We start from the raw sequence: 16,544 nt of genomic DNA on the forward strand, positions 1-16,544 counted from the left end.
AACTTGCATAATTCTTTCTACCTCATGATTTTGCTCAAAACCAGAGAAATTTGGTGAACTCATCACTGCCCCCCCTGGCATTAATCTTTCAGATTTCTATTCCTATTTACATGGAAAACAGTGATTCTCCCAAAGGCAAAGAGGAAGAAATAACAAACCAACTGGAGTTTAGTTCACCTAATATGTCTGCCTTCTATTGTTCTAATACACACTTTTAAGTGCCTGATCACCTCTCTCCAGTAAATTCCTATAGATCCACAATCTAAATTTTCCCTTGCTAATATATTATCTCACACGTTTAAAATTTATTCCCCTGACTCTTTAGATTATCTTAACAAAGTGTTCTTCCTTGATCTCTAAGTCTCAATTCTTTTAAGTACTGGAAAATGCTATTTCTTTTGTTGTTTCTGAAGCAAATCATATTTATACAGAGCTTGATACTGTTATCCTCAGTGCGGAAGCAGAAGGCTATCTTCTTAAGATTATAAGCTCCTTAAAGGATGAATCCACACCTTATATTAATACTCCTCTAATGCCTGGTACTGTGTCTTATACATACAGTAGGTAGTTACTATATTTTTTGTTCAAACATTTAAATAAAGTTTTAGAATGAAAAATACATACCAGTGTATTTGTAAAGGTAAGACAAAGAGAAGATGATGGAAGGAGACAGAACTTGCAAAGTTAAACTTCCTTTTATTTTAAGTTTCAAGCTTAGGGCTTTAAAGAACTTTTGATCCAGGTCAATTCAGATCTGGAAGTTACTGGCTTCCTCATAATCATTCCAAGATCTCTTTAATTTGGAGCTTTAAGAATATAACCAAAAGGGCTCCACTGGCAGCTCAGTAGTCATGACCACAGTTCACTGCCAGCCAAGTAGTAGTACCATGTTCTCTGGCAAACTGGGGGGAAAGGGGAGGATAAGAGATCAGGAGAAAAAGGAGTAAGGAAGACATCTGAGCCAGGGATGTCGAGTGAATGCTAGCTAGTCAGTGATTGAAGATCTATGGAAGTTCTTTTACTTGAAAATGACCCAGAAAAGAACAAAATATATTTTGAAGGATTCCAGTTATATCCAAAAGATCAGTTTTAGTTTTACTGCTATAGAAAAGCATTTCACAAACGATATATTATGGAATCCCAGAGTGCAGTGTGATATGAATAGTTATATGAGAAAATTTCAATGCCAGACATATTTTCCCTTTAAAAAATTAAATATGAAAAATTTTTTTTGGTGTAAAAATAGGCTTAATTTCTTCTATTTTGCTTTAGAATTTCCCCAGTCTACCCTTTATCCTGGTGATATTCCATACCCCTAGGGCACCAATTCAGCATTTATGGGTTCTGTAAATATGCTTTAAGCCCCAAAGTGCTCTGTAGCTAATGCTGCTATGGAGTACACTCTGCCTGTAGCTGTGAAGCTGGTTCATGTACTTAGAGTTGCCAAGAAGTCCAAAAAATATTCTTTCAAAATGGAAAAAAATGGGGGGGGGGAGAAAATGAGTGTATAAATACATTGTGTTAAATCTAAAATATTGTCCTGATTTAGCACTCATAGCAGGACAGGGTTTTTAAAATGCTTTCAGATCTCATTCCTGTTGGGCAAATCTAACACTGTGTAATCTAGGAGGTAAATTCCCGTTTCAAGTTAGAAATGGTTTATATTCCATGAATTGTACTCATTTCATAAAGAGTAACAAAAGCTTACTATCCTTTATTCATCTCTCAGAGTGAAGATTTTTTCTTATCTGACAGAAAAGTAAATACTTGGGAAGATAATCAAGAATACCAAGGAAGATTTCTGGAGAGATAACTATGAACTCTTTTTTAAGTGTAACATATCTACTTCTCTTCTTTTGTAAAGAGGAAATTAACTCCTGAGTGACTCAGTATTTAATTTTCCAGTGCTTAGCACAGTGTCTGGCACACAGTAGGCATTAAATAAATGTTTTTTGATTGACTGAATTGTATGCAAAAGAGAACAATTTTTTTCAAAAGGATATGTAGATAATGAGACATTTGTCAGATACTCACCCACACACATATTTTGTTCAGCATTTGTTTTAAATCCAGTGTGACAAAGGCAATAGAAACTTCCAACTGTGTCAATGCACTGACCGTGGCTGCAGATATTAGGGATTTCTTGGCATTCATTCCTATCTGTAAATGAAAGATACAGACAAATTCATCACAAAGTTAAAAGACCAACATTCATCAAACAAACTCTAATTAGGTAGCTTTACTCAAAGAATGGGATAGGAAACAGAAAATCCTATAGACATTCAGAACACCTACATCCAGTATGCACCTTTGCTTATAAATCAGACCCAAAAACCCAGCTAACATTAAATAATGGGAAGGCAACAACAACCAAAAGGTCTGAAAGAGGAGATAACTTCAAGGTGGTATGAGAAGATGGAAAATCCAACCTAAAAGATAAGTTTATTTTTTTTGGTTACCTGCCAAGGGAAGAATTAAAGTCTACATGTTACACTCAAATATTTTGTCTAGTCTAGTTTTTGGTGACTCAACTGATGAGGATTCCATGACTTCCTTTGGGAAATCATATCATCATCACATCCACTATGCCACTATGATATGTTTTCCTGAGAGACAACCTAAATTCCTCCTTGATGAAGTTTTGCCTTACTATTTTGACTTCTCTCACCCTCTGGACTCTCTTAATGAAGCCATTTCCCTTCAGTTCTACTCCTGCCAATCCCTAAAATGCAATACTTTTTGTCTGTTTTTGATCGGCTTGAACCTTCATGTACCTACTGAGAGCTGTTGACCTGAAGATGCCCCAAAGGGAAGACATAGCTCATGTTTCCAAGATTCTCTTGCAACTTTCTATACACAGGGTTACAAAATTGAATGGCCATTTTTTTGGGAATTGCCATAACTGACTATCTACTCATATTTAAGATATTTAAACAAAAAGAAGTTGTTTTCCATGGCTTTGCATTTGTACCAAATGCAATGAGTACTGCAGAGCCCTGATTTCCCCTGTCGATACAGGAGAGCAAACATTAAAAATATGAACTGGAAGAGTAGCGGTTCTTAACCTAAGGTCTATAAACTGTTTTTATATCTTTTGGTAACTCTTTTATTATAACTGATTTCCTTTGAAATCCTATGCATTTTACAAATTTAAAAGCAGTACTTTGAGAAGGGATCCACAGGCTTTATTAGTCTGCCAAAGAAGTCCATAACACAAAATAGGTAAAGAACTCTTGTGACACAGCAAAGCTATGAGTAAAGGATACTATGTACTACAGGATATAGCTTACTTTGCATTTGCTATGTCTGCAATAGTTCTGCAAAATTTTAACTCCATTAACAGCAATGTGACTACCCTAATGAATTAAAGCTTGTACAAGGCCAATGTGCTAAGTTTTGGGGGGTATAAATAGCCCTGGTCTCCTTCTTGTCTAGATAGAGAGTGGTGTGAAATGATATATCCTATATTATCAGCATTTCTTATTTGGACTGGAACTATTTCATCTATTTTCAAAGAAATATAAAATAAGAGCAAAATGCAGGGAAATGGTGCCACTGCCAAATTATACGTGGGCATTGTGGCTCATATCAGAAGCTTTCCCACTTTTTCCTGTCCTGTTATTTTAATAAATGGATAATAACAATTCTGTTGACAATATGCTAAATACTTGCACATTTTACTGTAAACTCAACAAAACAGGTTTGGTTCTCAAACTGATTTTCTGTTCAACTACTACACCCTTTTCCCATAAAACAATGCAAAATGTACTACAGGCCAACAGTGTACTTCCTAACACTTAATCACTTGTGGATAAGAAAATCCAAGGAAAACTTGACCAAGTTCCTTTGTGTTGTTTCATTCAGAAATGTATAAGATATCCAGGCAGTCCCTATCAAAAGGTCCATAACTCTTGAAATAAGCAAGAGAACATATTTCATAATGACTTTGACAATAACCTTTGCTAAAAATAAACACAAGTATTTAATACTCACAAGTACATTTCATAGAATGAGATAGCTAGAAAGGACCTTAAAGGTGATCTAGTCCATTTTCTTCATTTTAGAGATGGAAATACTGAGGCCCAATAAGTGTACTGTCTCACCCAAGTCACATCGCTAGTTCTGTGGGAGACCTGCATCCATAGCCCATCCATGTCTTCTGATGTATATTATAGTAATTTAACTGTGCTTTAAAGTACTTAAAATGTTTTTTAAAGAACTGGACCTGAAGTGAGAGAAATGTGAGATTCCAAACAAGTTAATTAACTTGGCTAAATCTCAATTTTTTTATCCAGTAAGTAAGATTTCCTTTAGCTCTAAGTTCTATGATGCTAACTCTGTGATCCTACAGTTGCAGTTTGGAGTTCAACTAAGTCTAGTTCCTTTCTTTTTTTTTTTTTTTTGCTCTTTTCTTATATAGATGGGAAAATTGAGGTCCAAAGATGTGACTGAAGATTTGGAAAGACTTATCCTTTATAAAATTCACCACTTTTAAAATGCTCAAACCCAACATAGTCTGGTCAAATTAAAAATCCTATTCACTTTTGGTGATGGAATAGAAGTTTTTATAAGACTTAATACATAGAAATATGCATGCACACACGTGTGTGTGTGTTTGTAAAAATATATAGAGTGAGAGTCAGAGAGACACAAAGAAAGAGACACAAAGACAGACAGAGCCAGACAGTGAGAGCACAGCTTGGTAGTGAAGTGGATAGAGTATTAGGCTTGGAGTCAGGACAACTCCTCTTTTTGAGTTCAAATTTTCCCTCAGACACTTACTAGCTGTGTGATCCTGGGCAAGTTTATTTAACCCTGTTTGCCTCAGTTTTCTCATCTGTAAAATGAGCTGGAGGAGGAAATGGCAAACCACTCCAGCATCTTTGCCAAGAAAACCCCAAATGGGGTCATGAAGAATCAGACACAACCGAAATGACTGAACAACAACAAAGCACACATACACACACATGTCATAATGAAAATGGAATTAAAGAATATAAAATTTCTGCTTTAATTCTCTAATCATAGGATTCTTTAAAAGTAAGATAATGTAATGTAAATGTAAAAAGTAATGTAAGCACTTGATTTAGAGATCCTCCTATGGTTATACTAAACACATTTGAATAATTCCTATCTTAACATATATTTTATCATTGAAATGTCAGTAGACTCATATGATGGTAATAGTTCCACAGGAATTAAGTGATTCAAAATTTCACCTGGTCATCAAAAGTATCCATCTGAAAGGTAGATGACAGTCCAGTATGTATTAGTAACCTCTCTAAGCTGTTCTTACCAGGCCTTTGACATTTCAAAACTTCTGCTGGTAACAAGCCACAGGCCCCCAGGAGAGACACTGTGAATTTCTTCTGTATTAAATCTTTCCCAATCCTAACAATGGCTACTTGGGATGCTTCTTTAACTATTATTTATTTATTCATATTTATTCTGTATATACTTATATATGTACTTATCTTCCTCATTAAAATGTAAAATCCTTGCAAGAAGGAGTTGTTTTTGTAATTGTATCATCAGTGCCTAAGATACTGTCTGGCACACAATCAAGTGCTTGATGGTTAACTGATTAAAGAAAAATATACTTGTAAAAACTGGGTGAGGGAAGAGGAAGATAAGTTAGGAAACGTTTACTTTACAAGTCATATACCAGATTTATTACATTAAAAAATTATCAACTACATATAAAATTTTTAAAACAGGCTATATATATACAGGGCAGGTAGGTAGATAGAGTGCTAGGCCTAAAGTCAAGAAAATTATCTTCCTGAGGTTAAATTTGGCTTCAGACACTTACTAGCTATATGGCCCTTGGCAAGTCACTTAACCCTCTTTGCCTCAGTTTTCTCATCTGTAAAGTGAGCTGAAGAAGGAAATGGCAAATCACTCTAGTATCTTTGCCAAGAAAATTCCAAATGGGGTCAGGAAGAGTTATTGTGACTGAAACAACTGAACACCTAAGTGTAACACAGCTGCTAGAGAGCAGGGCCTAAGTTAAGAATCCATGAATTTGAATCCTGCCACAGTAACTTATTGGTTGCATGATCCCAGGCAAGTCACTTAACCCCTCACTTCCTCAATTTCCTCTTTGGTGAAATGGGGATAATAATAGCACTTCCCTCAAAGAGTAGCTGTGAGGATCAAATGAAATAATGGATGTAAAGTGCTTTATAAACTTTGAAGCCCCATATATATGTTATTTTTTGTTCTCTATTACTTTACATGTCACAAAACAGCCTCCTTCATATTCACAGAAGAAGAACTGGTAAGGCCTCTCTTTCCCTCACTTTTAGTCAACCAGTTTGGCCGAGAGATGGTAGTGTTCTAAATTTGAGTCGTGCAATTGATGGCTGAACCAAAATTAGTAAAACCTAGGTATATCCTCAGAGGTAACTAAGCTGTCTAAAATATATTTCAAATATGATTTTGTTTAAAGAACATGAACACCAGCTTTGAAATACATACCATTGCATTGTCCTGTTGAGGTGAACCTATATCCTGGTTTACAGTCACAGCGGAAGCTGCCCGCAGTGTTGATACATTCTGCATTGCGCTGACATACTGGACCATTCTGACATTCATCGATATCTACAGGATAAAGAGAAATTGACAAAAAGAGAACACAAGATCCTTAGGTCAAAAGAAACGAAATCTTTAATATTAAATAAATGTATACTTCTTTTAAAGTCCAGGTATACTGAAAATATGATCAAGTATTTTCCAAACCTCTGTTTTCTTGAAAACTTTATCCACATAATACTTCCAAATTAATACCAGTGCTTGACTTATGGGCACACATGGAATCCAATGATACTGATATTTCACAGCAAAAAAAATTCATACAGAAGTTAGAGTAGGGATATAATTTTTTTCTGGATTTTATGGTTCAATAAGATTCTAGTAAGTTAATCCTAAGATTATCTTAATTAAAGTTTGTGAAAGGTATGGCATTAAGTAATGACTTCCACAAAATAATCAGATCAAGATAATCTAAATAAGGGAGATGGCACATAAAATTACTGGAGAAAAAGAATTTCAAAAGAAAAATATTTGCATTTTGTATAACTGAATTTCAAAAGGTTCGACTGTTTTCCCGATGACTTTTCCAACAAAAAAATGAACATATTCTCTTTCACATTGTAATATATGCTAATAGATTTTACAACACAGATAAAATCACATTCCCCCAATGTAATAATCACATTTGTAAAGGTCCTATAGGAAGTGATTTGCCTTCATACAACGTGATAATGGGTCTCTTAACCTCTGGTGATTGATAAAGGGCTTTTCATGCATAGGATCTGGCTCAGTAACAAAAAGACCCACAAGGGGGCAGCAAACACACCAAGTGACCAAAGTGTACCCATGGCTGCTGTGGGTTCCCTCAAGAGTCTTTCTAAGGCAGGTGAACATATTGAACTCCTATAGGATATATGACACAGAACAGATCTCTTTTTATAGCTGTTGCACAGCTCAAGCAGGCTGGAAAAGTGCTGTATGGCCATCACTGAGATCTTTGACAAACACATGTCTTATGTATTATTTATGAGACTACGTTATCCATGTTAACTGAAGGGAGCAAGGTCACAAATAATCCAAAAACCCTTTTTGGTATATATGCTTTATTTAGCAGCAAAATAATCTTTCTATTTAGAGATCACATGGATCCATATTAAAATTAGGTTGCATTCTCTTAGCCTATCAATTAGGAAGTTTTCAAGAGTCATGGAAGAAACTGACCTCAGATTAAGGATTATCTTTGGGAAATTGGCAGGATAGATAATTTGGAACCTAGAGAATTAAGAATTGATTATTACAGAGCCCTTGGTGACTCTTCAATCCAAGTAGTGACCCTTGATTTCTGTATGTGTCATCTAGAACAATAGTCTTTAAACTGCTGATTGTGCATCTTGAGTAGGAGAAATTCTTTGAGTATGCATCCCAACATGAATATATTCATTTATTTTTAGATATATATGTATTATTATACTAATAATTATGGATATTATAAAACATAAAAATTGAAAATTTAATAAGGATGACATACAATGAAACACTATTTTACCCTAGAGTCCACAGGGACTCCTGAATTACTGAGTAGGGGAATGACATGGCCAGAGCTGTGTTTAGGAAAATCACTTTGGTAGCCATATACATGGAGGATGGATTGGAGAAGGGAAAGATTGGAGGCAGGGAGATGAGTTTGGAGGTCACTGCAATAGTCCAAGTGAGAGGTGATGAACTCTTGAATTAGGCTGATAGCTGTATGAATAGAGAGAAGGGACAGAAGTGAGATATGTGGAGGTAGAACTGACAAACTCTGGCAACTGATTGTGTTATTTAGGGTGAGGGGACATAAGAAGCTGAAGATGACACTGAGATTGTGAACTTGAGTCACTAGACAGATGATGGTTCCCTCAACAACAATAGGAAAGTTTTGAAGAGGGGTGGATTTAGAAGGAAAAATAATGTAATGAGATCTATGATGCAGATCACAACTAAACCATGTCTGCTGACATTTTGTGATTCACTGTCCCATCTCAAATGTGCCACAGAATGGGCAAAGAGTTTTCCCAATGGCACTTACACAGTTGCTGCTATAGATGCCCAAGTAGCAGTTAGTTTAAAACTGCCCTGAGAGGCCAACGTCTGGCTTAGAAGGGAAGAGGTGAAGGGCTTGTACATCAGAATGAAAGGCAATAGTGTAAGAGTGTTGGGGAATAAGGGTATGTGTGGTCATCTGAGACAAACTTCACAATTGGCTACCACAGGGAAGGTGGTAGGACTAATCTTCCCACTCTTTTAATTGATTGGCTATATATGCCTTAAGATCAGGCCATAGTTCCCATTCTGGAGATCACTGACCTAGAATACTTGCCAAACTCTATGAAGATTTGGTATCATAAATTAATCTTTTGTTTAGAAGCTCTAGTTAAGTACAAATGAGATTGTCCCAGCCAGCTCTTTAAGCAAATATTAATGGGTGGAGATCACCTCTGCTCTGGTTCCCCCAGGCACTAGTGCTTTCCCCTCTAAGGTTATCTTGTATCTTATATACCTCTATGTGTACATGTTCCCAATTAAAACATAAATTCCCTGAGGGCATCAATTGTTTCACATTTGTCAGTGTATAAACAATACCTGATACACAGTGCTTAATATATGATTGCTGATTGACAGAAAAAGGGAGAAGACTGAGAATGTCTAAATATGTGTTTATGTCATCTTTCAACTTACTACTTGAATCTAAACTCTATGAGGGACAGAATCATACCATATAAATTGTATATACAAAATTATATATTTTATATGTACATCATAGTTATATAATATATAATATATTATATAAATATATTTCTATATTAACTATGTAATTACATATTATACTGTATATTATATACTACATATTATAGCTACATATCAATATAGTTATATGTAATTATATATATAGTATAAATAATATAGCATACATTAATTACATATATTAGTTATCTTGTAATAATACTTATATATGATATATAATATTAATATTACAATTCCATAACATGGTTGCATATAGTATATACATACAAACACATATTTATATGATTTACACGATTTTACATAATTTATATGACTCCCTCATGGAGTTTATATATTTATATAGCTTAGATATAGATCTTATATATGTCTGTGCATATGTAATATACACATATACATGTATATATGTATGTGTGATATGCATATCACACATATACACACAAGGACATACAAATTATATCTCCCCCAGTGTCTAGCACTATGCTCTATACACAGTAGGTAGTTACTGAATGCTTAAGCAAATTGAGCCATAGTATATTCCAGATGTCCTACTACACGAAGCATATTTAATAGCCAGCAACTTTTCACTCATAAAAGTACAAATATGTGCTGCCAGTGTCTGACTGAATAAAGGGCTAAGTAACTAAGTAACAGTATGCCTTTACTAATGGGGAAAAGGTAATTTGAAAATGAGAAAGTACTATGTCTAAGCCAAGTATTCTTCATATAAAATAAAAATTTGTTGTCTCTGGCATTTGGAAATCTCTCAGGACTTTGGCATATTTACATTAAAGCTTGTTATAATTTGAAAGAGCCATAGTTTCATGTTGCAAGGGAATATAGTTTTTGAGAGTCAACAGAAGAAGACCTCCCACAACTTGTATTCACTGTCAAATAATGAAAAAAAAGTACATCTATTTGCCACTCCCAATAATTTATGATTTTATAACAGTTAGAAAATCTAGGATGTTCACACATGTACTAGTAGTTCCACTGAGATTCAGTGGATAATCTGCATGAAATAAAAAAGTATTCACTAAATCTGATCCTTCCCAGTTCTTAGCACTTAGGGGTAGTTCTGATGTGAGCTATGCAAGACATGCTAAGAATGGATGTTTTACTAGGTTATTGTTTGGATTAATTTCTGGGTATAGTAATCACAGATTTACTCACCTTCACAAATCAGTAACTTGTCATTATAAAAGAACCCTACTGGGCATTCGCATCTGAAGCTACCAACCATATTGATGCAAACTCCATTTTCACAGACACCAGGGATCTCTCGGCATTCATCAATATCTAGAAAAAAGAAAGACAACTTTACACGACTGACAACAGAACATCTGGAAATTATACAATGTAAATCTGAACTATAAACCAACAGTTTTTAGTCTATGCTATCGACAAGAGAGCTCTACTGGACAGGGAAGAAATCTAACCACACCTCAGAACCCCACTGTTTTGTACAAGACATGAAGAGATCTAAAAGAGATGGCTCTGGTAGAGAGGGTGCCTGATCTGCTTACTCTGTTGGTACAAAGTAATTTTCATGTGTGCCCTCATGAGGATCCCAAAGGAGGTACTGTTGTTTAAATTCTTGAATGTATTTTAACAGCTGAAGCTGCTGGTCCTTAGAATTTTGGGGTCAGCATTTACATTTCACCAATCAGTGATAAAATGTGATACAGGGCAAAAACTGCTAGAAGTGGAGTTCTCAACTTGCTCAATTTTTGTGTGTCACTGGACAAAATTCCTTCACTCTGGGTCTCAGTTTCCTCACTTGTGAAATAAGGGGTTTGGTTAGGTGAATCTCCATTCAGCTCTACATCTATGATCCCATTGCCTATCTGTCTTTTCTTTTTTTTTTTTTTTTAAAGCAATCGGGGTTAAGTAACTTGGTCAAGGTAACACAGCCAGTTATTTCTGGGTGTGGTGCTGAGTATCTGAGCAGAGATTTGATTCCCAGGTGTGATAGTAATGGAATATAAAGATCCCCCTGTATTGGTTTGGTTTTCAAATTGATTGTGTTAAAACCCAGAGCTTGTTAATCCCACCTGTGGGATGGACTTGTTGATGTGAAAAGACAGTCCTGAACTGGGAGGAGCTGGTGACATAGATTTGGAGAGACAAGAGAGAGGCAGAAGAACTTTTTGGAAGCAGCACCCTCGTGGAGGCAGAGGGAGACTGAGAGGATTGCTGAGGGCCACTTTGAATCGCCTTGGACTTTTGAGACCTGCCCCCAGAGCTGCCAAGGACTGAGGAGACACGGCTGTTTTGCTGGTACTTTGTCTGTTTTGATGTTGTTTTGCCAGATTTGTCCACTGGTGAAAGACAGTCCTGGAACCTGGCTGTTGGCTAAGAGCTCCTGAGACTGTCCTGCAGACAGAGAGTGAATACTGTCCACTGGTGAAGGACAGTGCTGTTGTTGCAGGGGTCTGGGAACCTTTCTGTTGGTTCAGAAGCCCTGAAGAAGGATTTTCTTGTTGTATGTTTACAGAAATCCTGGAAGAGGGTTTTGCTAATGTTTTCAGGGGTTCTAGGACTGTTCTGCAGACAGAGGATGAATTAATGAAGAGACTGGCAATGAATCTTGTGGCCTTGCTAAGCCTTGACTCCCCAGGATTTCTGTGGCGATTCAAACAAAACATTATTCTGAAGTGGAAAAAATTTGTTCTGCAGTCATAGGCTTTACTACACTGCAACAAGAGTCCACAGCACCAAAAAAAAAAAAGTTAAGAATTTTTGCTCTAAACACTTATTTGCTAAGATGTAGAATTACACACATTTTTGTCCACTGAATTGGTTTGTCTTCAACCCTACCACCATACTTCTAAAGGATAAAGTTTAACTTTCTCACTTTTGAAAAAAAGGAAACAACCCAGAAGGGCTGAAATGACTTGATCACAGGTAAACAGCTATTATATAGCATAGAATTTTTGAATCAAGTCTAGTATTTTTCTCTCAATGTTATTACTTTCCTATCTATGACATAATTTAGTAGTTTGAAGCTTTAGGGTAATATTAAATCAAAGCTCACAGGCCTAAGATTATTAAAAATATTAGTATATTTCTTATATATTGATGATTTATGTTAGATCTTAAAATTTATTTATAGTTATTGAACATAGTATCATCATAACTATATTTCAATAATAAATGGTTTTTATATTATGGTATTTCTTTAGTATATATTAGAAATATTATTGAACTCACACTGGTTTTTGTTTGAAGTCAAAATGATGTAGCATTGTACAGTTTAATGTACAATATTTTTCTTGTATTAAAGAAAATGTGTTATATTCTTTATCAGCCTTTGGCACAAAAAAGAAAACGGATATTTATGTAATCATTTTCTTTTCCTGCCTTTATGCCAAGGAAAGATCAACAAAAGTGCTGCAGGTCAAATCCTATGTTCTAGAAAAAGAAATCAATCAAGTACTTTTCAAAGGTACATCAATTTTGAATGAAACAAATAAACCTAAATAAAACAGTAAAATATTCTGTCATAGTGCAACTGGGTATTATGCTAAATAGCTTCTTCCAAGTCCACAGATGGGGGAGGAGAATAAAGGCAATAAGTAGTTATTAAACATCCAGTTTCCCTGAGAACTAACAAGTGACAAAAAATGTGAACTCCAGAGTGACTCAGTGACAGACCAAATAGTATAACAGAAAGCTAGGACTAGGGCTTCAGACATCCTGGGCAAGTTTTTTTTAGCTTCTTTAGCTTTCTGTTTCTCATCTATAAAATGAGGACACACCATAGTTTAAAAATATGGATTCCTTTCCTCCTAATGTCAGAGGATCACAGATTTAGAATTAGAAAGGCTTGTAGAGGTCATCTACTTATGGTATCATAGATTTTACAGCTGAAGGGTCTTTTGAGGTCATTGAGTCCAGTTCTCTCATTTCACAGATGAAGAAACTAAGGCCCAGAGAGGTTAAATGACTTGTCCAGAGTCACATTGCATGTAAGTATCTCAGGGGTGATTTGAATGCAGGATTTCCTGACTCCAAGTCCAGTGTCCTCTCCGTAGCTGAGGAAACTAAAGTCAAGAGAAGACAAATTGCTTGTCCAAAGTCACACGGGTAGTAAGTGGCAGGTCTGGGAGGGACATGGTCCTACCAAGGTCCTGGGGAGTTCTGGAAGGGGTTGTTTTATTTTTATCTTTTTTAAAAAAACATGCTGAATGTGTTACATATTTAAAAAGAAAAATAAGCTATATATTATAAACAATTTGAAGTTTCATGTAAAATCTTCTTTTTCTGTTCTATCTGGTATTGGAAATGTTTTATCTTATTTTATGTTTAAGTTCAGAACACATTTTTTCTCTCATCCCCCCTCCAAAAAAAGTGAGCTCTCCTATCCTGATCTCGGAGCTCTTGGTGTCTAAGTGAACTCATTGGACACTTAATGTTCTTTTTTCACATGCATATCATATTCTCAACAAGCTAAAGAATTCTTTGAGACTAGAACTGCATCTCATTCTTCTTATATCTCCTCAAGTATAGGGTTTGCTTAAACCCTCCACTACCAGTTATACCCTTCTATCTTTTCCCTCCCACCAGTCCTGGACCATCTCAGAACCCACCAGGGCTGCTCAACTGCTCACAGGGCTTGGAATAAAATGGAATATAGCAATTTAGTTCTTTCTAGTGACATGGAAAGCCATCAGTCCTCACCACCTCCCTTGCCATAGCCTCCTTAGCTCTTCCAGGTCCTGTCATCCACCTGCCCTGCAGACTGCCCCCCTTTTATAATTTAGCATATGTATATAACCTAAGGACCCTTAGCCCTTATGCTTATTTGTTTTACTATTTTATTTTGGTGAGTAGTTTGAGAGTTGAAAGGTAACTTACAGAGAAGAAGAATAATAGCTAGTATTTATATTGTGCTTTAAGGTTTGCAAAGTATTTTACAGATATCTCATTTTATTCTAATTACAACCCTGAAAGGAAGTTATTATTTTTATCATCATCTTACAGATAAGGAAACTGAGGCAGAGAGAGGTTAAGTGACTTGCCTAGAGATGCAGAGTTATTAAGGTACCTTGAGGCCAAATCTCAACTCAGGTCTTGACTCTAGGTTCAGCACTCTATCCACTGTACTGATAAGAGAATCAGATGCTGACTGGTTAAAGGACAAAAAAAATGAGAAAAACAAGTTCTCCCCTTATTATGTAATATCAGTTAATTTTGTTATAAAGATGAATTGTTACATGGAGAAGGGCCAGAATAAGAATCCTGATGGTTCACTCTATACAGAAGCATAAAGCACTATCTGCTAGGATGTGGAAATAGTTTTGTTAAGTTGAATTCTCCATGTCTTGTGCTATAACTGGATTTACCTGTGGTTTATGAAGCAATATTTTTAAAAGAATGTGATTTTAAAAGGAGTCATTCTTGAAGTGCATGCAAAGATCATACTACTCCACTACTTGATGCTTTGGTTTAGGAAACCAGAATTACCACTAATTCAGTACAACACACCATAAGACTTTAGAACATTTTAAAAGTGAATATTTAATTTGGGTTCTCTTAGGGTCTCATGTCACAGATCATATGTTTTTGGTCTAGGATTTCTAAAATTTTGATTTCCAAGAGATTCCATTACAGTTCATTCAGGGACACACTTCAAAATCACCCTGCTTTTAGCAAACACCTCCTTGGAGCTCTTGCTTCAAAGCATTTGCTCGCTGCCAACACTAGGGGGCAGCCAATCTGAGGTAAACAAACATAGGAATCTATAGACTTCCACTCCCCATGGATCACCATCATTAAAACAGGTCACTTGTCATAGACTGGAGATTCTAAGGAGATTAAAAGATCTGTCTAGGAAGGGGGAAAAACAAAGTAGAGAGAACTAGATGTTTTATGCCAATGTCATTTAGCATTTTTTCCCTCCAAACCATGAAAGTTCTTTGGATGCTGCCTGGCCTATGTAGCCATATGAATTTGGCACTCAGGGAGGCAAGATGATTGCTGGATCAGGCTCTTGATTTTTTTATACAAGGTCATTGGAAAGGCTGTTGCTGATTCAAACTTACTGATTAATAAGAAGGGAAACTAAAGAAATCTGTGGTGCCCAATAATAAAAGCAGTTGCTCAGTTTTGAGGGGTATGAGACTGAACATAAATGCAGAAGGGAAAAATTCAACAAGCAGAAATCTATCTCATTTCTCCTGCATTATTTATTTTAAAACCACAAAAGACAACACCTACACTGGCTGAATGGTGTGAGGTATCCTTAAACGTTATTCTATGAGTACTTCTACTAATACCGCTTGCCATAATGGTCAATACTAATTATGGAAGCAGTATTTGAGATATAAAAGATCTCTACAATGCTCATGTACACTGCAAGGACAGGTTCTTTTCAAGATAGCAACTAAACATAAAAGTGGTCTCATATCAATGACATACATATAGGGACTGGTGTGAAAAGTCAGATTAAACTGATATCTTAGTCAGAAGGAAGGACCCTGGCCCTACTCCCAGAACTTTCTGTTTGTTAGTGCCTAGGGTTGGTTTAAGTATGTTTGATTGTAATTTAGTGAGAAGCTTTCCAATTTTCTTAATTATGAGCAGTAAGCACTGTTGCCAGCTAGGTGGAGTTAAATAGTATGTTTGCAGAGTTTCTTTCAAACCAAGGGTTGGTGTTGGAATAAAGGCTACATGGTATAGTTTAGTCATTTTCTTTAAGGGTGGAAAAAACCTGAGAAAACAAAGGTATCTATACTTCTTCCTTTTCCCTAACATATAGGCAAAAGTCAGTCTCCAGAAAAGGTGTGATTGTTGTTTTAACTCACCAACTGGTAAACCAGTATAAATGTCAATGACAAAGCCAGGCCTCTGGCTACCACAAAGTGTAGCAAATTCATCTGCAGGAACAAAAACAAAAAGCAAACAAGAAGTAATGAATGGCATACAGAAGTCAATTATATTATTAAAACACCTGAGAGGTTCATTTCTCCATAGTCTTTGTAGTCATTTAAGAATGAATTTTAGTTCATTTGAGCTTGTCTACAAGGTTTTGTAAACTCATTCCTAAAGACAAGCACTGAGGGAAAAGCAGTCTCTTGCAACCCTGTTAAGGGAGAGGGAGACTGAGGCTTTAACATATATTATTTCCCATTCAGAGAACAGCAGAGCTAAAAGGAAAACACACATACTTTCATTTCAGTGTGTGTGTGTGTGTGTGTGTGTGTGTGTGTGTGTGTGTGTGTGTG

At 35.9% G+C, this 16,544-nt stretch overlaps 1 protein-coding gene across 4 annotated transcripts in view; it reads right to left on the minus strand.

The window, feature by feature from the left end:
* FBN1 (fibrillin 1) overlaps positions 1-16,544 on the minus strand; it is a 305,284-nt gene that overhangs the window by 41,570 nt on the left and 247,170 nt on the right. For 3 of the 4 annotated variants that reach the window (XM_069097991.1, XM_069097992.1, XM_069097990.1), the window contains 4 exons: positions 16,125-16,196; positions 10,489-10,614; positions 6,481-6,603; positions 2,035-2,160 (listed from right to left, as the gene is read on the minus strand). The exons of the other annotated variant lie outside the window; for it this stretch is intronic. In XM_069097991.1, the coding sequence (XP_068954092.1) occupies positions 2,035-2,160; positions 6,481-6,603; positions 10,489-10,614; positions 16,125-16,196 (447 nt within the window). The remainder of the gene's footprint in view (positions 1-2,034; positions 2,161-6,480; positions 6,604-10,488; positions 10,615-16,124; positions 16,197-16,544) is intronic. 4 annotated transcript variants of the gene reach the window in all.

The sequence above is a fragment of the Petaurus breviceps genome, unplaced genomic scaffold (genome assembly GCF_028583685.1).
Source record: "Petaurus breviceps papuanus isolate PSGF00001 unplaced genomic scaffold, PetGlider_PUasm1.0 37, whole genome shotgun sequence".
Lineage (NCBI taxonomy): Eukaryota > Metazoa > Chordata > Mammalia > Diprotodontia > Petauridae > Petaurus > Petaurus breviceps.